Source organism: Myotis nattereri, assembly GCF_964212035.1.
Source record: "Myotis nattereri genome assembly, chromosome: 14".
In the NCBI taxonomy this organism is placed as follows: domain Eukaryota; kingdom Metazoa; phylum Chordata; class Mammalia; order Chiroptera; family Vespertilionidae; genus Myotis; species Myotis nattereri.
This window is the reverse complement of record NC_138089.1, coordinates 11,732,996-11,747,707: the sequence shown is the minus strand read 5'-3', so window position 1 is coordinate 11,747,707 and position 14,712 is coordinate 11,732,996. Positions and strand designations below refer to the sequence as shown.

The following is a 14,712-nucleotide window of genomic DNA, read 5'->3' as shown; positions in this document are numbered from 1 at the left end:
GCAGAATCTTGTGGAGATGGGACCTCATTTAGGACCATGAAGAATCTCCTTTCCTACAGAGGACTTTTTTGCCTTTGAAAGTTAATCAATTATATAACCTAGACATTAATTAAAAGGCCTTGGGCCAAAAGCTCTTCCCACAAGTAACTATCCACAGACTACCAGTTCATTTCCTATCCATCTCCCTGGCAAGGCCCAACAAAAGCTAAAAGAAGATGGATGGACTTCATAGGGTGACCTGGGGGTCAGCTGATTCAGACAGCGGAATTCATCAATACGGGCAGGAAATTCCAGCCGCTAATAGCAGCTCGTTACAGTCAGGTCCTGTGGCCAGCTTTTAACTGCGCCTTGGAAAGACAAGGCAAGCGTCTCCCCAAAGGGGCCCCAAGTCCAAGCCCCACCTCCCGTGCATGTGCTCGTTACCATCATGATGCTAATGGCTGAATGGCTGTTCCCCCAAAAGACACCTCCACCTGGAATCTCTGAATGTGATCTACTGGAAAAGGGGTCTTTGCAGACGTGATAAGTTAAAAATCTGGAAGTGAGGTCACGCTGGGCTGGGGAGAGCCCACATCCAAAAACAAGTCCTTACAAGAGGAGAGAGGGGCAGGGACACCGGGAGATGGGACTAGTGGGTGCTATTAGTGGGTGAGATTTCCTGCCCATACTGACGGATTCCGAGGACTGAATCAGGCACCAGGAGATGGCAGAGGTGGAGGTGGAGTGACACATCCACAAGCCAAAGTGCCAATGAGTCAAAGGGCCCCTAGCTGCGAGGACAGGCATGGACAGAGCCTGCGGAGGACACTACCGCGATGCCTTGATTTTGGACGTGCAGACCCCAGACTCTAGAGAACACATTTCTGTTGTTTGAAGCCACCCGGTGTGCCGGCGTTAGCTCCGGTAGCTCTAGAAAACTAACCAGACTGTGAAATTCTAAGTAAAGAAACCAAATGGAAACCACGCCCTGATGCTAAGAGAGTTCCTCTGTGGGTATTGGAATTAGGCTTTTTTGTCATCATTTGACTTTCCAAATCGAATTTTCCAAATTATCTACACTGCACATTTATCATCTGACAATTTGATCAAAAGTAATTTGAAGTAAGAAGTAAACCTTCCTCAAAATGCTGTTATCACCAGGATTTTGAAAAGCTAAGAGAAAAGAAAAATTATCTGAAACCCTCGCAGTTGGAAACATCTATTACATCGTTTCACGTCCCAGAACTCAGAGAAACATATGTATGTGTCCCTCCCGCTGCTCTGAATATTCTGGACCCACGATGATGGGGATACTCCCTGCTACCTACTGTTCCGTGTTTTTGGCTTCACAAAGATAAAAGGAGTCTGTCAGGATTTCCAAACAACTCAATCAGTTGTTAGAGAAGCTCCAAAGCAGAGGCACTGAGGATGTAGGCGACAGAAGCCTCCTGGTGCCTGATTGGGAACGAAAGACTTTGAGAAATTGTGTTATCAGAGTCATTTCAGAGTGTGCCGAGGAGAGGAAACACCTGCATTCTTCTAATAAGTCCCCGGGAGGCCTAATTCCTCAGCAGTTAAACTTGGAAGACCCACTCTGGGTGTTCCGCGTCCCCATAATGAGCGGCTTTTAAGAAGCGTGAAAGCCGTTTCTGCATCACCAAGTGGCTTACCAAACAGAAAATCAAATGGCGCTCTCATTAAATGCTTTCCAGCGGTCACATGTGCTTGCGTCTGTTTAGCAACATGGTGTCAGGCAGGCTCAGTAAAGCATTGGGGAGCAAAGCTGAAAGCATGGGTCCAAACACGGGTAATGACCCTCTTGTTCATTTTCAGTTTGTTGACTTTAAGTTGGTGGCGGAAGGATGGGCAGTAAACTCCCTGCCTTGACTGACCCCTTCTGTGGAGGTTTCCTCCAAGGATACATGCAAATGACCTTCCTGAGGACCACCCGCCCCTTCACAAACTGGCCGGACTGCTCAGTTTAACACCAAAGCTGTGAACAGGCTGAATGGGGCCCCTTCAGGGTGTGCAGGTGTGATTAGAAAACGGCCAGTCATCTCCTACTGGAAATCGCATTCTATCTGATTCAATTCCTCACCTTTCAGACACCCCAACAAACTCAGCTCCACGCCCTCTGATTTTAGAGGAGTTTCACCCACTCCCCTCAAATATACCAGACATGTCATTCCTTGTCAGATGTCATCCCCAGGCCACTAGGAATATAAGACTGTTTTCTCCAAGGCAGAGTTGTCTATTTAGACCAGGAGGGTCAAATGCCTGGTTAAAAAACGTGTAATCTCCATCCCTAAAGACTTGGTTTCAAATCCTAACTCCACTACTTGTTACTTGTGTGGCCTAGAGCATGTTACCTAACCATCCTGGACCTCAGTTTCCTCGTATTTAAAAAGTAGAAAGGAGCCCTAGCCAGCTTAGCTCAGTGGAGTGGATAGAGCATTGGCCTGGGGCCTGAAGGGTCCCAGGTTCGATTCTGGTCAGGATACATGCCCAGGTTGTCAGCTTGATCCCCAATAAGGGGCGTGCAGGAGGCAGCTGATCAATGATTCTCTCTCATTGTTGATGTTTCTCTCTCTCTCCTTCTCCCTTCTTCTCTGAAGTCAATAGAAATATATATTTTTTAAAAAGTTAAAGGTAAATACATGCTTCAAAGAATTGTTCTGGGGACATGGGGTGATGCAGGAAAGAACCAAGCACACAGCAGGTCCTCAATAATGTTGTCTCCTTCCTCCTCAAGGGCGTCTCCCAGATGGAAAGTCACCAGTTTGAGGATTTGCTCAGCACAGTTGTCCCTGCCGAGTGGCAACTTTATTGCCATTCATGTCATCCTTCCAGTCGTGTATATTCACTCACTTGCTTCTTCAAGTCAGATGCCTACCGCAGCCAGCCAGGCAGGTAGAGGGGTGCGGAGGCCGGTGTAAGCGATGGGCGGTGATGGGGGCTGGGATGAGCTGGACGCCTGCGCTATCTAAAGGGAAGGAAGGAACAGAAGCCCCGAGTTGCCAGCAACTTTGATGATTCCAGAGAAAACCCCAAGTCTGATTTTGTACACAAAATGTCGGCAGTTAACTAAACTTTGAAATTCTGTACACTGTGAACAAAATATAGGTACAGGTCAGATCTTATCTCAGGAGTCTCCAGGGTCAAATGAAGTTGGGTCAAATATTGTATAAATGTCCTTGTTTCTGGTGCCTCAGGAGAGGGACTCCAGTAAGGACTGGAGACCCAGTCAATGGCAGTGTTTTGAATGGCATGTGGAAGCCACAAAACTCACACTCACTAAGCAGCCAAGGTAAACTGGATGATAGATTGTCTTGATGATGTGTGGCTTTCATATTGGACATGAATATTCATGGTCCAGTTTAGTGGGCTTAAGGCATAAAATGGCCCCTTTTATATACTGACCCCAGGGTCAGAGTTTAAATGTCGTCTTCCTAATAGAATTTGCAAATTGTTTTTAGAAACATCATATGCACACTTCACTTAAGCAAAAAGATTGTGAAGGCACAGGGTCCAATTCTACTCAAGTCCGTTTCATCTGAAGTGTAGTTGGCCCCAGGTGCGTGTGTGGGGGAGCTGTACAAATCTGCTAGTCCAGTGGTTGGCAAACTGCGGCTCGGCAAACCGCGGCTCACGAGCCACATGAGGCTTTTTGGCCCCTTGAGTGTGGCTCTTCCACAAAATACCACGTGCGGGCGCATGTACAGTGCGATTGAAACTTCGTGGCCCATGCGCAGAAGTCGGTTTTCAGCCTGGGCGAGTCTATTTTGAAGAAGCACTGTTGATATTTGGCTCTGTTGACTAATGACTAATGAGTTTGCTGACCACTGTCTAGTCCAGGAGTGGGCAACCCCTGGCACGCGTGCCAAACATGGCACGCCAGTAACTTTTGCTGGCACGTGAAACCCTCTCTTATAATCTTCCATTTACAATTTTTTTCTTAATATCGACTTTTTTATTTTTCAGATAAATTCAGTGTAGGTGCATCTTAGATAAATAAATAATTTTACATAGCATGTATACATTAAAAAATAAATGTATTTTTCATCATCATACCCTGTGTTTTTGTTGCTCAAATGAATTTTATTATTTCTTCAAGGTTCTTCACATACGTATACCTTAAGAGATATCAAGTAGGCGTAACATGTTCTCAAAAAAATTAGGGTTGGCACACAGAAGAATTTTGAGTCAGAGATTTTGCTGGTTTTGGCACGCACTCACAAAAGGTTGCCCACCCCTGGTCTAGTCCATCAGTCTCATTCCTTTAGAACCCAAAACCCCACAGAGGAGGGGAGTCCACTAGCTCTTCTGAGCCAAGTCCCTAAGTCAAGAACCATCACCCCCATTTAACAAATGACGGGTTACGGCTCATGGTGGGAAAGGGACTCGATCCCTATCATAGAACCTGCAGTTCCGAGGGCCATGCACCGGTTTTACTCCTTATCCAGTCCTATTTCCATTAAGCCCACTTGCAACCACAAACATATATGAAGCCCTTGCTACACACCATGCACACAGAGGCACAGCCCACACATCGTCCCATTAATCCTCATAACAACCTCATAAGATAACCTCAGACTGTAAGTAACATTATTCCCATCTTTTCAGATGAAAAAAATAAGAAAGACTAGGAAAGGTTAGGTCACTTTCCCACAAATAGTCGGAGGCAAAAATGTCTTCCAAGCCTGTCCCTTTAACCACTCAGCTACAATGCTCCCACATAAGCCTTTACAAGCTTCCTAGAAGTTTTAAGTCACTGCCTGGAAATACACATTTCTCCCCAGAGATCCCTCCCCCCATCGCTCTCCCGCACACCAGGCAGGTTGAATCCTTTTGATCTCGCAATGCTCAGTGATCTGGAATCATTCTGTTGAGGGAATTCCCTCTGTCCACAGGAATTCCCTCTGGGTACTCATTAATCCCAGAGTTAAAGGATAACCTTCTAGTTTTTTGAGCCGAGGGACCACAAAAACAACAAATTTATGAGATTTCCCCTCATCCCACTAACCTTAAGCAACAGAAATGTAAGCTTGAATAACAACCATTCAATAGACTGTGGGTATCACTTTCAGAATCAAAGACAAATAAAGTGTATTCTGAGAAGATGACTGACAGAGATGCTCCGAGTTTTCTCACTATCCGTCAGGCACAAATTGTCAGGCAGGGTGATTAAACGGGAGTAATTACGAGGCTGCCATACAAGCTTGGATTTTCAAAGTTTCAGCCCAAAGAATGAAATATAAATACACACACACACACACACACACACACACTCAAACACAGAAATATAGTCAAACTTTTTAAGGAGTAAGAGTGAAAGCTGGCACCATCTTTTTCGAGGACAATTTACAAGAGCTCCACATAGACAGGTTGTGGCATAAGAAAAGCTATTGTCATATAGCATCTAATAAGGAACAATGGAAAACCACCAAAGTGGCCATGAATAGAAAAATTTTAATTAAATGATAATCCATACACTGGGTTCTAAAAGCTAATAAATGTGTGAGATCTTTTTGCCTGAAATGTAAAAACATCCAAAAAGTACTTCTACGTATGAAAACGTCAGTTACAAAAGGCTATATGCAGAAGGTGTACTCTCTGTAAAAGCTTGTCAGTAAGTCATAATCTGAATGACTGAGGAAATGCACGGCATCAGGTCTCTGCACAGGGCCAGGTGGTGAAACTTGCAGTTTTGTGGACCATGAGGACTAGCTCAGTGATTCCATTTTGCTGGAGCCAAAGCAGCCACATTTGATACTAAATAAATGGGCATGGCTGTGTTCCTTTAAAACTTTATTCATGGACTTAAATTTTTAATTTCATATAATTTTTATGTGCCATAAAATGTTACCCTTTTTTAACAAAATATATATGTTAATTGATTTCAGAGAGGAAAGGAGAGTGAGAGAGATAGAAGCAGCAATGATGAGATAGAATCATTGATCAGCTGCCTCCTGCATGCCCCCTACTGGGGTTATCTAGCCTGAAACCCAGGCATGTGCCCTGACCAGAATCCAATCATAACCTCTTCGTTTGATTTTTCTCCCCAACCATTTAAAAATGTGAAAACTGCCCACAGGTGTTGCTCAGTGGTTGAGCGTCGACCTATGAACCAGAAGGTTAGGGTTTGATTCCCTGTCAGGGCACATTCCCAAGGTTCCGGGCTTGTTCCCCAAGGCGGGGGCAGAGTATGAGGCAGCCGATAGATGATTCTCTCTCATCACTGATGTTTCTATCTGTCTCTCCCTCTCCCTTCCTCTCTGAAATCAATTTTAAATATTTATTTTTAATTTAAAAATGTGGAAACTATGCTAAGCTGGTAGGCTGTACAAAAACAAGCTGCCAGATGATTTTGTTCCACTGGTGTGGTTTGCTGACCTTAGTTTCAAAGTTATAGCTAAGGGTTTTTTCCTCTATGCTTTGTGTGTGTGTGTGTGTGTGAGAGAGAGATTTTTAAAATCCTATATAATAAAAGCCTAATATACTAAGTGTCCAGTTGTCCAATCATCCGTTCAACCAATCAAAGCATAATACGCTAAAGATATGCTAAGGCTGCTCAACCACTCGCTATGACGTGCACTGACCACCAGGGGGCAGATGCTCCGACAGGTAGGTTAGCTTGCTGCTGGGGTCCGACCAATTGGGACTGAGCGAGATTGGCCGGACATACCTGGAGCCCTCCTGTGGTCCCTCCCTAGCCTCGATTGTGCACTGGTGGGGTCCCTTGGCCTGGCCTGCGCCCTCTCGCAATCCGTGACCCCTGGGGGAATGTCAGAGAACCAGTTTCGGCCTGATCCCACAGGCCAGGCCCAGGGACCCTACTGGTTCACGAATTCATGCACCGGGCCTCTAGTCTTCTATAATAGCCATGTCTTATTTCAAAATGAGAGACAACAATATGAACATATTAGTACAGGGCAGGGCAAAAATAGCTTTACAGTTGTTTGTATGGAAAATAATACACTAATTAATAAATAATAATACCAGAATAAATTGTGTTTCACATACAACTGTGAACCTACTTCTACCCCACCCTGAAATGAACTGATATGTTTCCTCAAGAGAAAAACCTTATTAAAGTGTTTCAGCTTCCATCAGGCATTGCATCAAATGCCGATGACATCAGGTGAGTTAACCAGCAACCTTCTTAGCTGCTAAGTAGCCTTCCTTACCTTGAGGGTTCAGGCACATCCTAGATGCATGCACACCTTTCCACCCCCCCCCCCCCGCCCCCCTTTTCTTGGCACATCAGTGGACTGAGACAGAGTGTTTTTCTTTCCCAAGCAAAACAATCAGTGGGAATCCATTTCTTAGCCAAATTACAATCCACTAAAGGAAACCAGGCTGGCATCTCCCCAAATTACCACTCCAGTCATCAATCAACACAATTGCCCGGGCAACTAAGGAAAGACGCTTTTCAGGCGCAGCCTTGGCTGACCCAGCCAGCGGGGCCTCAGAGCGAATGCAGAGCATCCTGCCCAGAGAGGCAGCCGTTGTCCCGTTGTCCGGACACAAACTGCTCTGCATAATTAAGACGACCTCACAAAGCTACCACTGCTCTGGGCTTTCCAAGTCAGCTGCTTCTGAAAGTACAGCTCCTGGAGGCTTGTTCTGAAAGCCAGCCTTTTAATGCCAGAGTTGAATATGCATTTATCAGCAAAGCTGAACCCTTAAAGGGATTACAAGGAGCTTAGAATCCACTAGCAGTCCATTGATCTGGTCTTGCAAGCCTCATCTCCACATGCCCTTTAGAAATGGCTTTGGCCTGGGTCTTTGGTTGCCTTTGATTTTTATTTCAGCACCATTTTCATCCAAGGTGGAGGGATTGCTTCCTCTGGCCTTGATTCCAAAAGGTCCTCAGAGTCCTTTCTTCTAAAACTAAGGGAAGCTATTTGCATATTCCTCTAGATCAGTGGTTCTCAACCTTGGCTGCACATTAGAATTACCTGGGAATCTTTTTAAAATCCTGATTTCTGGGCCCCATCCTCCAGAAATTCTGTTTCTTTGTTACTAATGTTGTGGCCTCACCCCATAACAAAGAAACAGAATTTCCGGAGGATGGGGCCCAGAAATCGCGATTTTAAAAAGATTCCCAGGTGATTCTAATGTGCAGCCAAGGTTGAGAACCACTGCTCTAGATAGTGGTAGAGAGACCAGGGGTTGACCAGTATTTTCTGTAAAGAGTCAGACAGCAATGTTTTTGGCTTTGCTGGCCATACAATGGGTTGGGACTACTCAACTCCATTTATGGCTGTGGCATCAGGAAAACTGCCACAGACAACATGCAAACTAATGGGCGTGGCTTTGCTCAGATAATAATTTATTTATGGGCACTTTCATTTAAATTTCATGTAATTTTCATATGTCATGAAATATTATTTTTTTGCTTTCCCCCACCACCCGTTAAAAATGTAATGTGGCTCTAACCAGTTTGGCTCAGTGGAGAGAGAGTTGGCCTGTAGACTGAGGGGTCCCAGGTTCGATTCCAGTCAAGGACATGTACCTTGGTTGCGGGCACATCCCCAGTAAGGGGGTGTGCAGTAGGCAGCCGATCGATGTTTCTCACTCATCGATGTCTCTAACTCTCTATTCCTCTCCCTTCCTCTCTGTAGAAAATCAATAAAATATATATTTTTAAAAAAATGTACTGTGAGCCCTAGCCAGTTTTGCTCAGTGGATAGAGCATCGGCCCGCTGACTGAAGGGTCCTAGTTTGATTCCAGTCAAGAGCATGCACCTCAGTTGTGGGCTCAATCCCCACCCCTGGTTGGGGGGGCCGGAAAGGGGGCATGCGGGAGATAACCAATCCACGTGCCTCTCTCACATTGATGTTTCTTTCTCACTGTCTCTCCCCCTTCTCTCCCACTCTCTCTAAAAATTAATGGAAAATATTCTCGGGTGAGGATTTTTCTTTTTAAAGTAATGTGAGCCATACAAAACAGGAGAAGAGTTGAAGGATTGGATTTGGCCAGCGGAGTGTAGTTTGCCAACCCCTGGTCCAGGCCATTGCTATTCAACATGTGGTCCCTGGGCCAGCAGCATCAGTCACCTGGGGACTTGTGAGAGATGCAGGATTTCAGGCCCCTGTTGCATCAGAATCTGCATTTAAACAAGATCCCCTGGTAATTCACATGCAAGTCTGAGACGTCCTGGTGCAGAGCACAGAATCTGGAAGTCACAGGGACGGAAATACCACTGACCAGCTGGCTGTAGGACCTGAGGCAGCTGTTGAACCTCTCGGCCTCAGCTTCTTTATCTATGCAAATGGGTATGAGTAATTGCAACCATCTCCAAGGGCTGTAGTGAGTGAAAGACAGGAAGGAGGTAAAACCCTTGCCTGGCTCTGTTAGTGCTCTACTAGCTGATGGTACAGAAGCCTCTCTTTAAAATCACACGTGCAGAGATGAGAATGCCCACTCAGGATCTGCAAGTACCAGTCACTTCCAGGACCTGACAGATCACCTACATTTTGAAGAAGTGCTTGAGTGGAACTAGGATGGGCTAGGGATCGCTCTCGCCTGCCCGTTACTGTCACGAAGCAACAGCCCCCGCTGTTACCACACCTTTGGATTTTCCAATAGATGCTGGAACCTGGATTTTAAGGTTAGAAAAACGCCCCCTTGTCTAACACACTGTGCAGACCAAACAAAACCCATCTGCAGGCTGGATGTGGCCCGAGGGCCTTGGTTTGTGCCCTTTGCCTCAGAGTAGAGAAGTAACAAGAGGAGGTAAATCGAAGGAAATGAGTCTGCATTTTAAAGCCAAACTCCAGCAGCTCCCAGACTCAGTTTCCTCATCAAGAAAAGAATCGCATCTACCTCATCGGGTTTGGTGAGGATCAAAAAGAAATGTTAAGTAAAGCGTGGAGGCAGGCACAGCTCTGGACAGTCAGTACTCGTCCTTATTGCTGCTGATGTTGTTTTGCTGTTTTGTTTTGTTTTAAATTCGTCAGTGCCTAGGCATTCAAAGGACACATGTAAAAATGGCTGTATTTCTCTCCCGCTCAATCTGGTAACAAACAAGCAAGCCCAATTAACGCGGCTCAGAATGCTGTCTCACACCGGAGCACACTGAGTGCTCAGTTAGTAATGATTCTGCTCTGGCCGCAGTCCATGCAGATCCTTAATCTTCTCTTAATGAGAATGCCCTCTGGCCTGGCCACTGTGGGGTGTGCCCGCGGCTGCCCTGAGGTGCTTCCTCTCAGGGCTGGGTCCCCTGTGGGGGGCAGAGCCCACCATTGCTGCCCAGCTGCCCCAGGTCAGGTGAGGGCAGCTGACAATTGTGAGCCCTCTGCTCTCCAAGACACGGAAATCCTTGTGGGGTTTTAAAAATCCTTAAAAAATTCCCACATGTGCCACCTAAAGGCGTGGGTGACGATAAAATGGGGAGTGAGTGCAGAAAATCCCCGTGAACTAAAACAGACTTCCACAGGATCTCAGGCATCTGTCCCCGCAGACGGCGCCCCAGGGTGTGGAGCGCACCCAGCATGCACAGGGCCCGGACTCTAAGTCAGGCTCCTCTGGCTTTGAGGGCACACAAATCGAATCGAGGGGCCTTGTCAAAGCTGGGGAGGAAGCCTAGGGCCGGCCTGAGGCTTCCCATTTCTATCTGGCTTCCAGGGGATGGCGACACGGATGGTTGCTGCCTGGATTTGAGTCAGCAGGATCCTCCTCCCTGGCTTCAATTGGGTCTCTGCTCCCCTGTCACCTCCTCGGAGCCCTCCCTGGCCACCTTATCTAAACGTGACCATTGTGGAGGGCAGGGATCCTGTCTGTTTTGTTCCTTGTCTATCCCCGTGCCAGCACTCGGCAGGCACTCACATATCTGTTCAGTAGAGAAAGGCCAGTATGACCGCCGAGGAAAATGACAGGCAGGGAGCCCAAGTCATTTGCCCAAAGACATGGGGCTTGTAAAAGCCAGAGCAAGACACCAGCCCAGCCCCTGTCTGGACTTCAAGGTCCTCGATCCACACTAGAGGGCGAGGCAAAGTTTGTTCACAACACACTTCCTCCCTAGAACTCAATCCGGCTCTGCTTTGAGGAGATGCCTGCCGTGTAGACAGTGGACTTCGGGGGGCCAGTGTGGAAGCAGAGAGGCTCGCTGGGAGGCCGAGTGGTAATACTTAGGGTGCCCTGTGGTTGGGGGTCAGCGAGGCTCACCTCCGTGGGTCAGCCGCAGGCCAGCCTTTCCCTCCCATCCGGGCACAGCTGCCTCTCCAGTCAGAGGAGTGGATAGTGAGCACACTGTGGATTTCAAACGGCCAAAAAGAGCATTGTACTGTAGCCCTCTTCTCCAAAGGTCACCCAACGCATGACATGGGGGGCCGGGGGGCCGAGGGGGCAAAGCAAGGAGTCGCTTCCTGTCCAGCAAAGGGTGAGAACACCACAAACACCCCATTCATGGGGCCAACGTGAGGCCTTTCTGCTGCCCGTGAGGACACTGCTCCGCATGCAATCCCGTCTCAGCCCATGAAAGGGTCTCTCCCATAGAAAGGCCCACCAAGGCAGCAAGCAGACACTGTCCTCCCTCTGTCAGCGGGTGAAAGGGCTCCAGGCTCTCGGGGGCCGGAGGCTGTGGACCTGAGTCTCAGTGGCCAGGACGCCAGCAGCCTCCCCGCAGCTAAGTCCCCTCCCGAGAAGCACTTGACAGGAAGCTGACAATAATGAGCAAAAGTCGCCCTATTTATTCACTGTGCCTGGCCCTGGGAGGTAAGGTACTGTTCCCACTTACCAGTCAGGGAAACTGAGAAGTAGGGAGAGTGAGTGATTGACTACGAGTCAGAGGTCACACTGACCGAAGGCGGGGAGCCAGGGACACCCCACATGGTACCACGACCCCACAGGCTCCAGTCAGTTGAGCCCAAGGCTGCAGAATCGGGGGAAGCTGAAGATCGCTGTCCTGTTCATCACCACCCCACCACCCCCTCCGATTTGAGCACAAGATGGATGGGAGAGGACCCAATCCGTAGTCCTGGCCCCTGGACCTGGTTCCCAAAACAACACGCCTACACCTATTCCCATGAATCACCCACCTTCCCTGTTGGGACACACAGGGGTAGCCCAGAACACACCTATGGGGCCTCAACATCGGCAGGGCTGATGGATGCCTGCCGCCCATTACATATTTATAAGGTCCCGGCCCTGCCTCTGACACAGTTATTAAATGCTCAGGAGCCACAGGGCTGCGCTCTGTCCCTGAAACAAAGGCAAAGAGGCCGCCAGAGCCCACGGAGGCAGGAACAAAAGCGCTCATTTCTGAAAAAGCCAGGTGGGGTGAGTCTCCTTATGACGGGGTGCCAGCGCACACTGCTGACTGGGAGAAGGCAGAGAAGCGCAGACAAAAGGAGACAGAAAGAAGGACCAAAGCGGGCTTTCCTCCCTGGTGCCCAGAAGCAGCCCTCTCAACGGGCAGAGGAGCGGCAGGGAAGAGGCAATCACCAAAGAGAGACCAGGTTCTGATCCTGCAGAATTTTCTCCTGGCGGCTGGTTTTTCCTTTCCATGGAGTTGCCAAAAGGGATCCACCTCTTCTCTCCACATCGCCACAGGGAGAGCCCCGGCAGGCCTGCACCCCAACTTTTCCCAACCAGAGCCCCAGCAGCCAGATGCACTGGGAGGGCACGGCGATCCCTCGTCTCCCAAACACAATCATTCCAATGCAGGCTGGGGCTGCCTGGAAGTCAACATTCACGGCACAGTAATAAGAAACATCTGGCCACCGAAGAGGTTGACACAGCGCAGGCGGGCAGCGGCGGATTTGCGGTTGGGACCCAGAGCTACAGGGGCTGAATTAAAAACACAATTGGAAACACCAGCCAGTGGCTCTTGGACACAATTCCACGCCAAGTAGAATTGTTTGGGGCTGAGTGATTTAGGTACAGAGGGTGGGTCTGCGGGACACAGCGCTCCCACAGGGAACCGCTCCCCTGCATCCCCCCAGTGTCTGGCCACCACTTCCACCTTCAATATTTGTAGCAGATGTAGTCGCGCTCTTAAAGGAATAGACTTCGCATTCTTTCCATGTGGCTTACCAGTGAGATTTACAAAAGCAGAGACACAGACGTGTGTACATGTCTTTTTTCACATGCGCACCCACCTGCAGCCCCCACAGCCCCCATGTGTGGTGCCTTAGAAATCAGATCCAAGGGGTCCTACCTCCATTTATGCAAGGCCAAGCCGGGGCACTGGTCACCACAGGCGCTGCAGGGCTGGCCTCTCTCTATCCGCCCCAGTCCAGTCAACTTCAAAACAAAAAGATACACATGTTTCCACCACAGAGGCTCCCTCGGGCAGGAGCCCCACTCTTCCCACCCACCCATCTGACCGTCTCCAGTGTTCCCCTCAGAGGTGGGGGGCCCCAGAGGGTGCCCTGCATGGGGAAGTGCTCCCGCCCAGGCGGCTGCCTCTAGGGAAGGGCACCCAGCCACCAAGAAGTGGCCATGGCTGGGCTTTGTCTCCCTGCGACACCTTGGTCACCGGTTTCTAAGAAACAAAAGCAAGACCTTGCCCCAGAGCCCCCGGGAAGCAGCCACGGTGCACCCTCGCCCTGGAACAGGCTGGCGCTCCCGGGAAGGGGGCAGCACAGGACACCCCCAAAGACAGCCCCAAGTCAAGTCCGCGGCCGGAGCGCCCAGCCACTGGGCACAGGCGCTCTCCTGTGGGATTACCATCTGCCCTACAGGAAGGGGGCTCTCGGGGGAGCCCCAAATGTGACCTGGTGGGCCACAGATCTCAGGGTCCCTCCCGCCCGGACTGGGGATCAGGACTTAACCCCTTCCTCGCCCAGAGCCCGCGCGCTCCGCACGCACCCGCCCGCCGGGGCGGCTTACCTGGGGCCACAGGTGCGCGGCCGCCGGGCGCGGGGAGACCGGGGCGACCGGGCAGGGGCGCTCGCGGCGGCCCAGGGTCCCCCGGGCGCCCGCCCCGCTCGGGCGGGGGACACTCACCGAGCGGCTGGACAGTCTTTTCCGGGAGCTCCGGCTGAACATGGCCGGGCGCCTGCCGCTCGCAGCGGGTCCCTGGGTCTGTCCCACGCGGCGGGGAGGGCGGCTGCCTGGAGGGCGCGCGCGGCCAGTGGCCCGGCTGTCTCCGCCTCGCAGCCCCGCCGGCTCGGAGCGCTGCCTCCCTCCTCCTCCCCGTGCCTCCCGCTCTCCGCCCGCAGGTCCCTCCCTCTCTCCCGGCGTCCCCCGCCCTCCGCTTCGCCCCGCGTCCACCGGCCCTTCCCACCCTCCCGCGCCCGCGGCGCCCACTGCCCCCCTCTCCCCGAGCCCTGGAGGGCACCTGGGGCCAACGCCCCGCTGCACCTGGGCCCGTCCCGCCCCAGAGGCTTGCCCCTCACCCGGGCTCAAAAGTAAGGGGACAGCACCTTTTCAAGGCCCCCTGCTGCTGCAGCTGGAGCGGAGGGTGGAGGGTTAAGTATTTGTAAGTTTAGGTATAATTCACCTCCAGTAAAATGCACCCTTCTTAGTGTACCATTCTGCCAACTTTGATAAATTCCATACAGACCTGTAACCACCATCCCCACTGCTCAGTCAAGATCCAGAGCAGTCCCATCACCCCCCAGAGACAATTTGAACCGTTTGGCCAGGCCTGTGATCTACTTAGTACACACCCAGTGCTGGTAGCTGAGGGGGGCAGGAGGATGAAATAAGCCTCTAAGTGTAAGGTGCCTGGAATATAGTAGATGCTCATTAAGTACCTTTTGAATGCTTGAACACACGCT

General features: G+C 50.1%; 1 protein-coding gene across 2 annotated transcripts in view; it reads right to left on the bottom strand.

Annotated features, from left to right (window-relative positions):
- The window catches only part of PRICKLE2 (prickle planar cell polarity protein 2), a gene marked incomplete at both ends in the record, with an annotated part of 316,207 nt that extends 302,229 nt beyond the window's left edge, over positions 1-13,978 (bottom strand). Inside the window, 2 exons of one of the 2 annotated variants that reach the window (XM_081105628.1) lie at positions 13,146-13,231; positions 13,820-13,978. In XM_081105628.1, the coding sequence (XP_080961754.1) occupies positions 13,146-13,231; positions 13,820-13,978 (245 nt within the window). The remainder of the gene's footprint in view (positions 1-13,145; positions 13,232-13,819) is intronic. The other variant, XM_081105629.1, reaches the window with a different exon arrangement.
- Between the last annotated feature and the right edge of the window lie 734 nt (positions 13,979-14,712).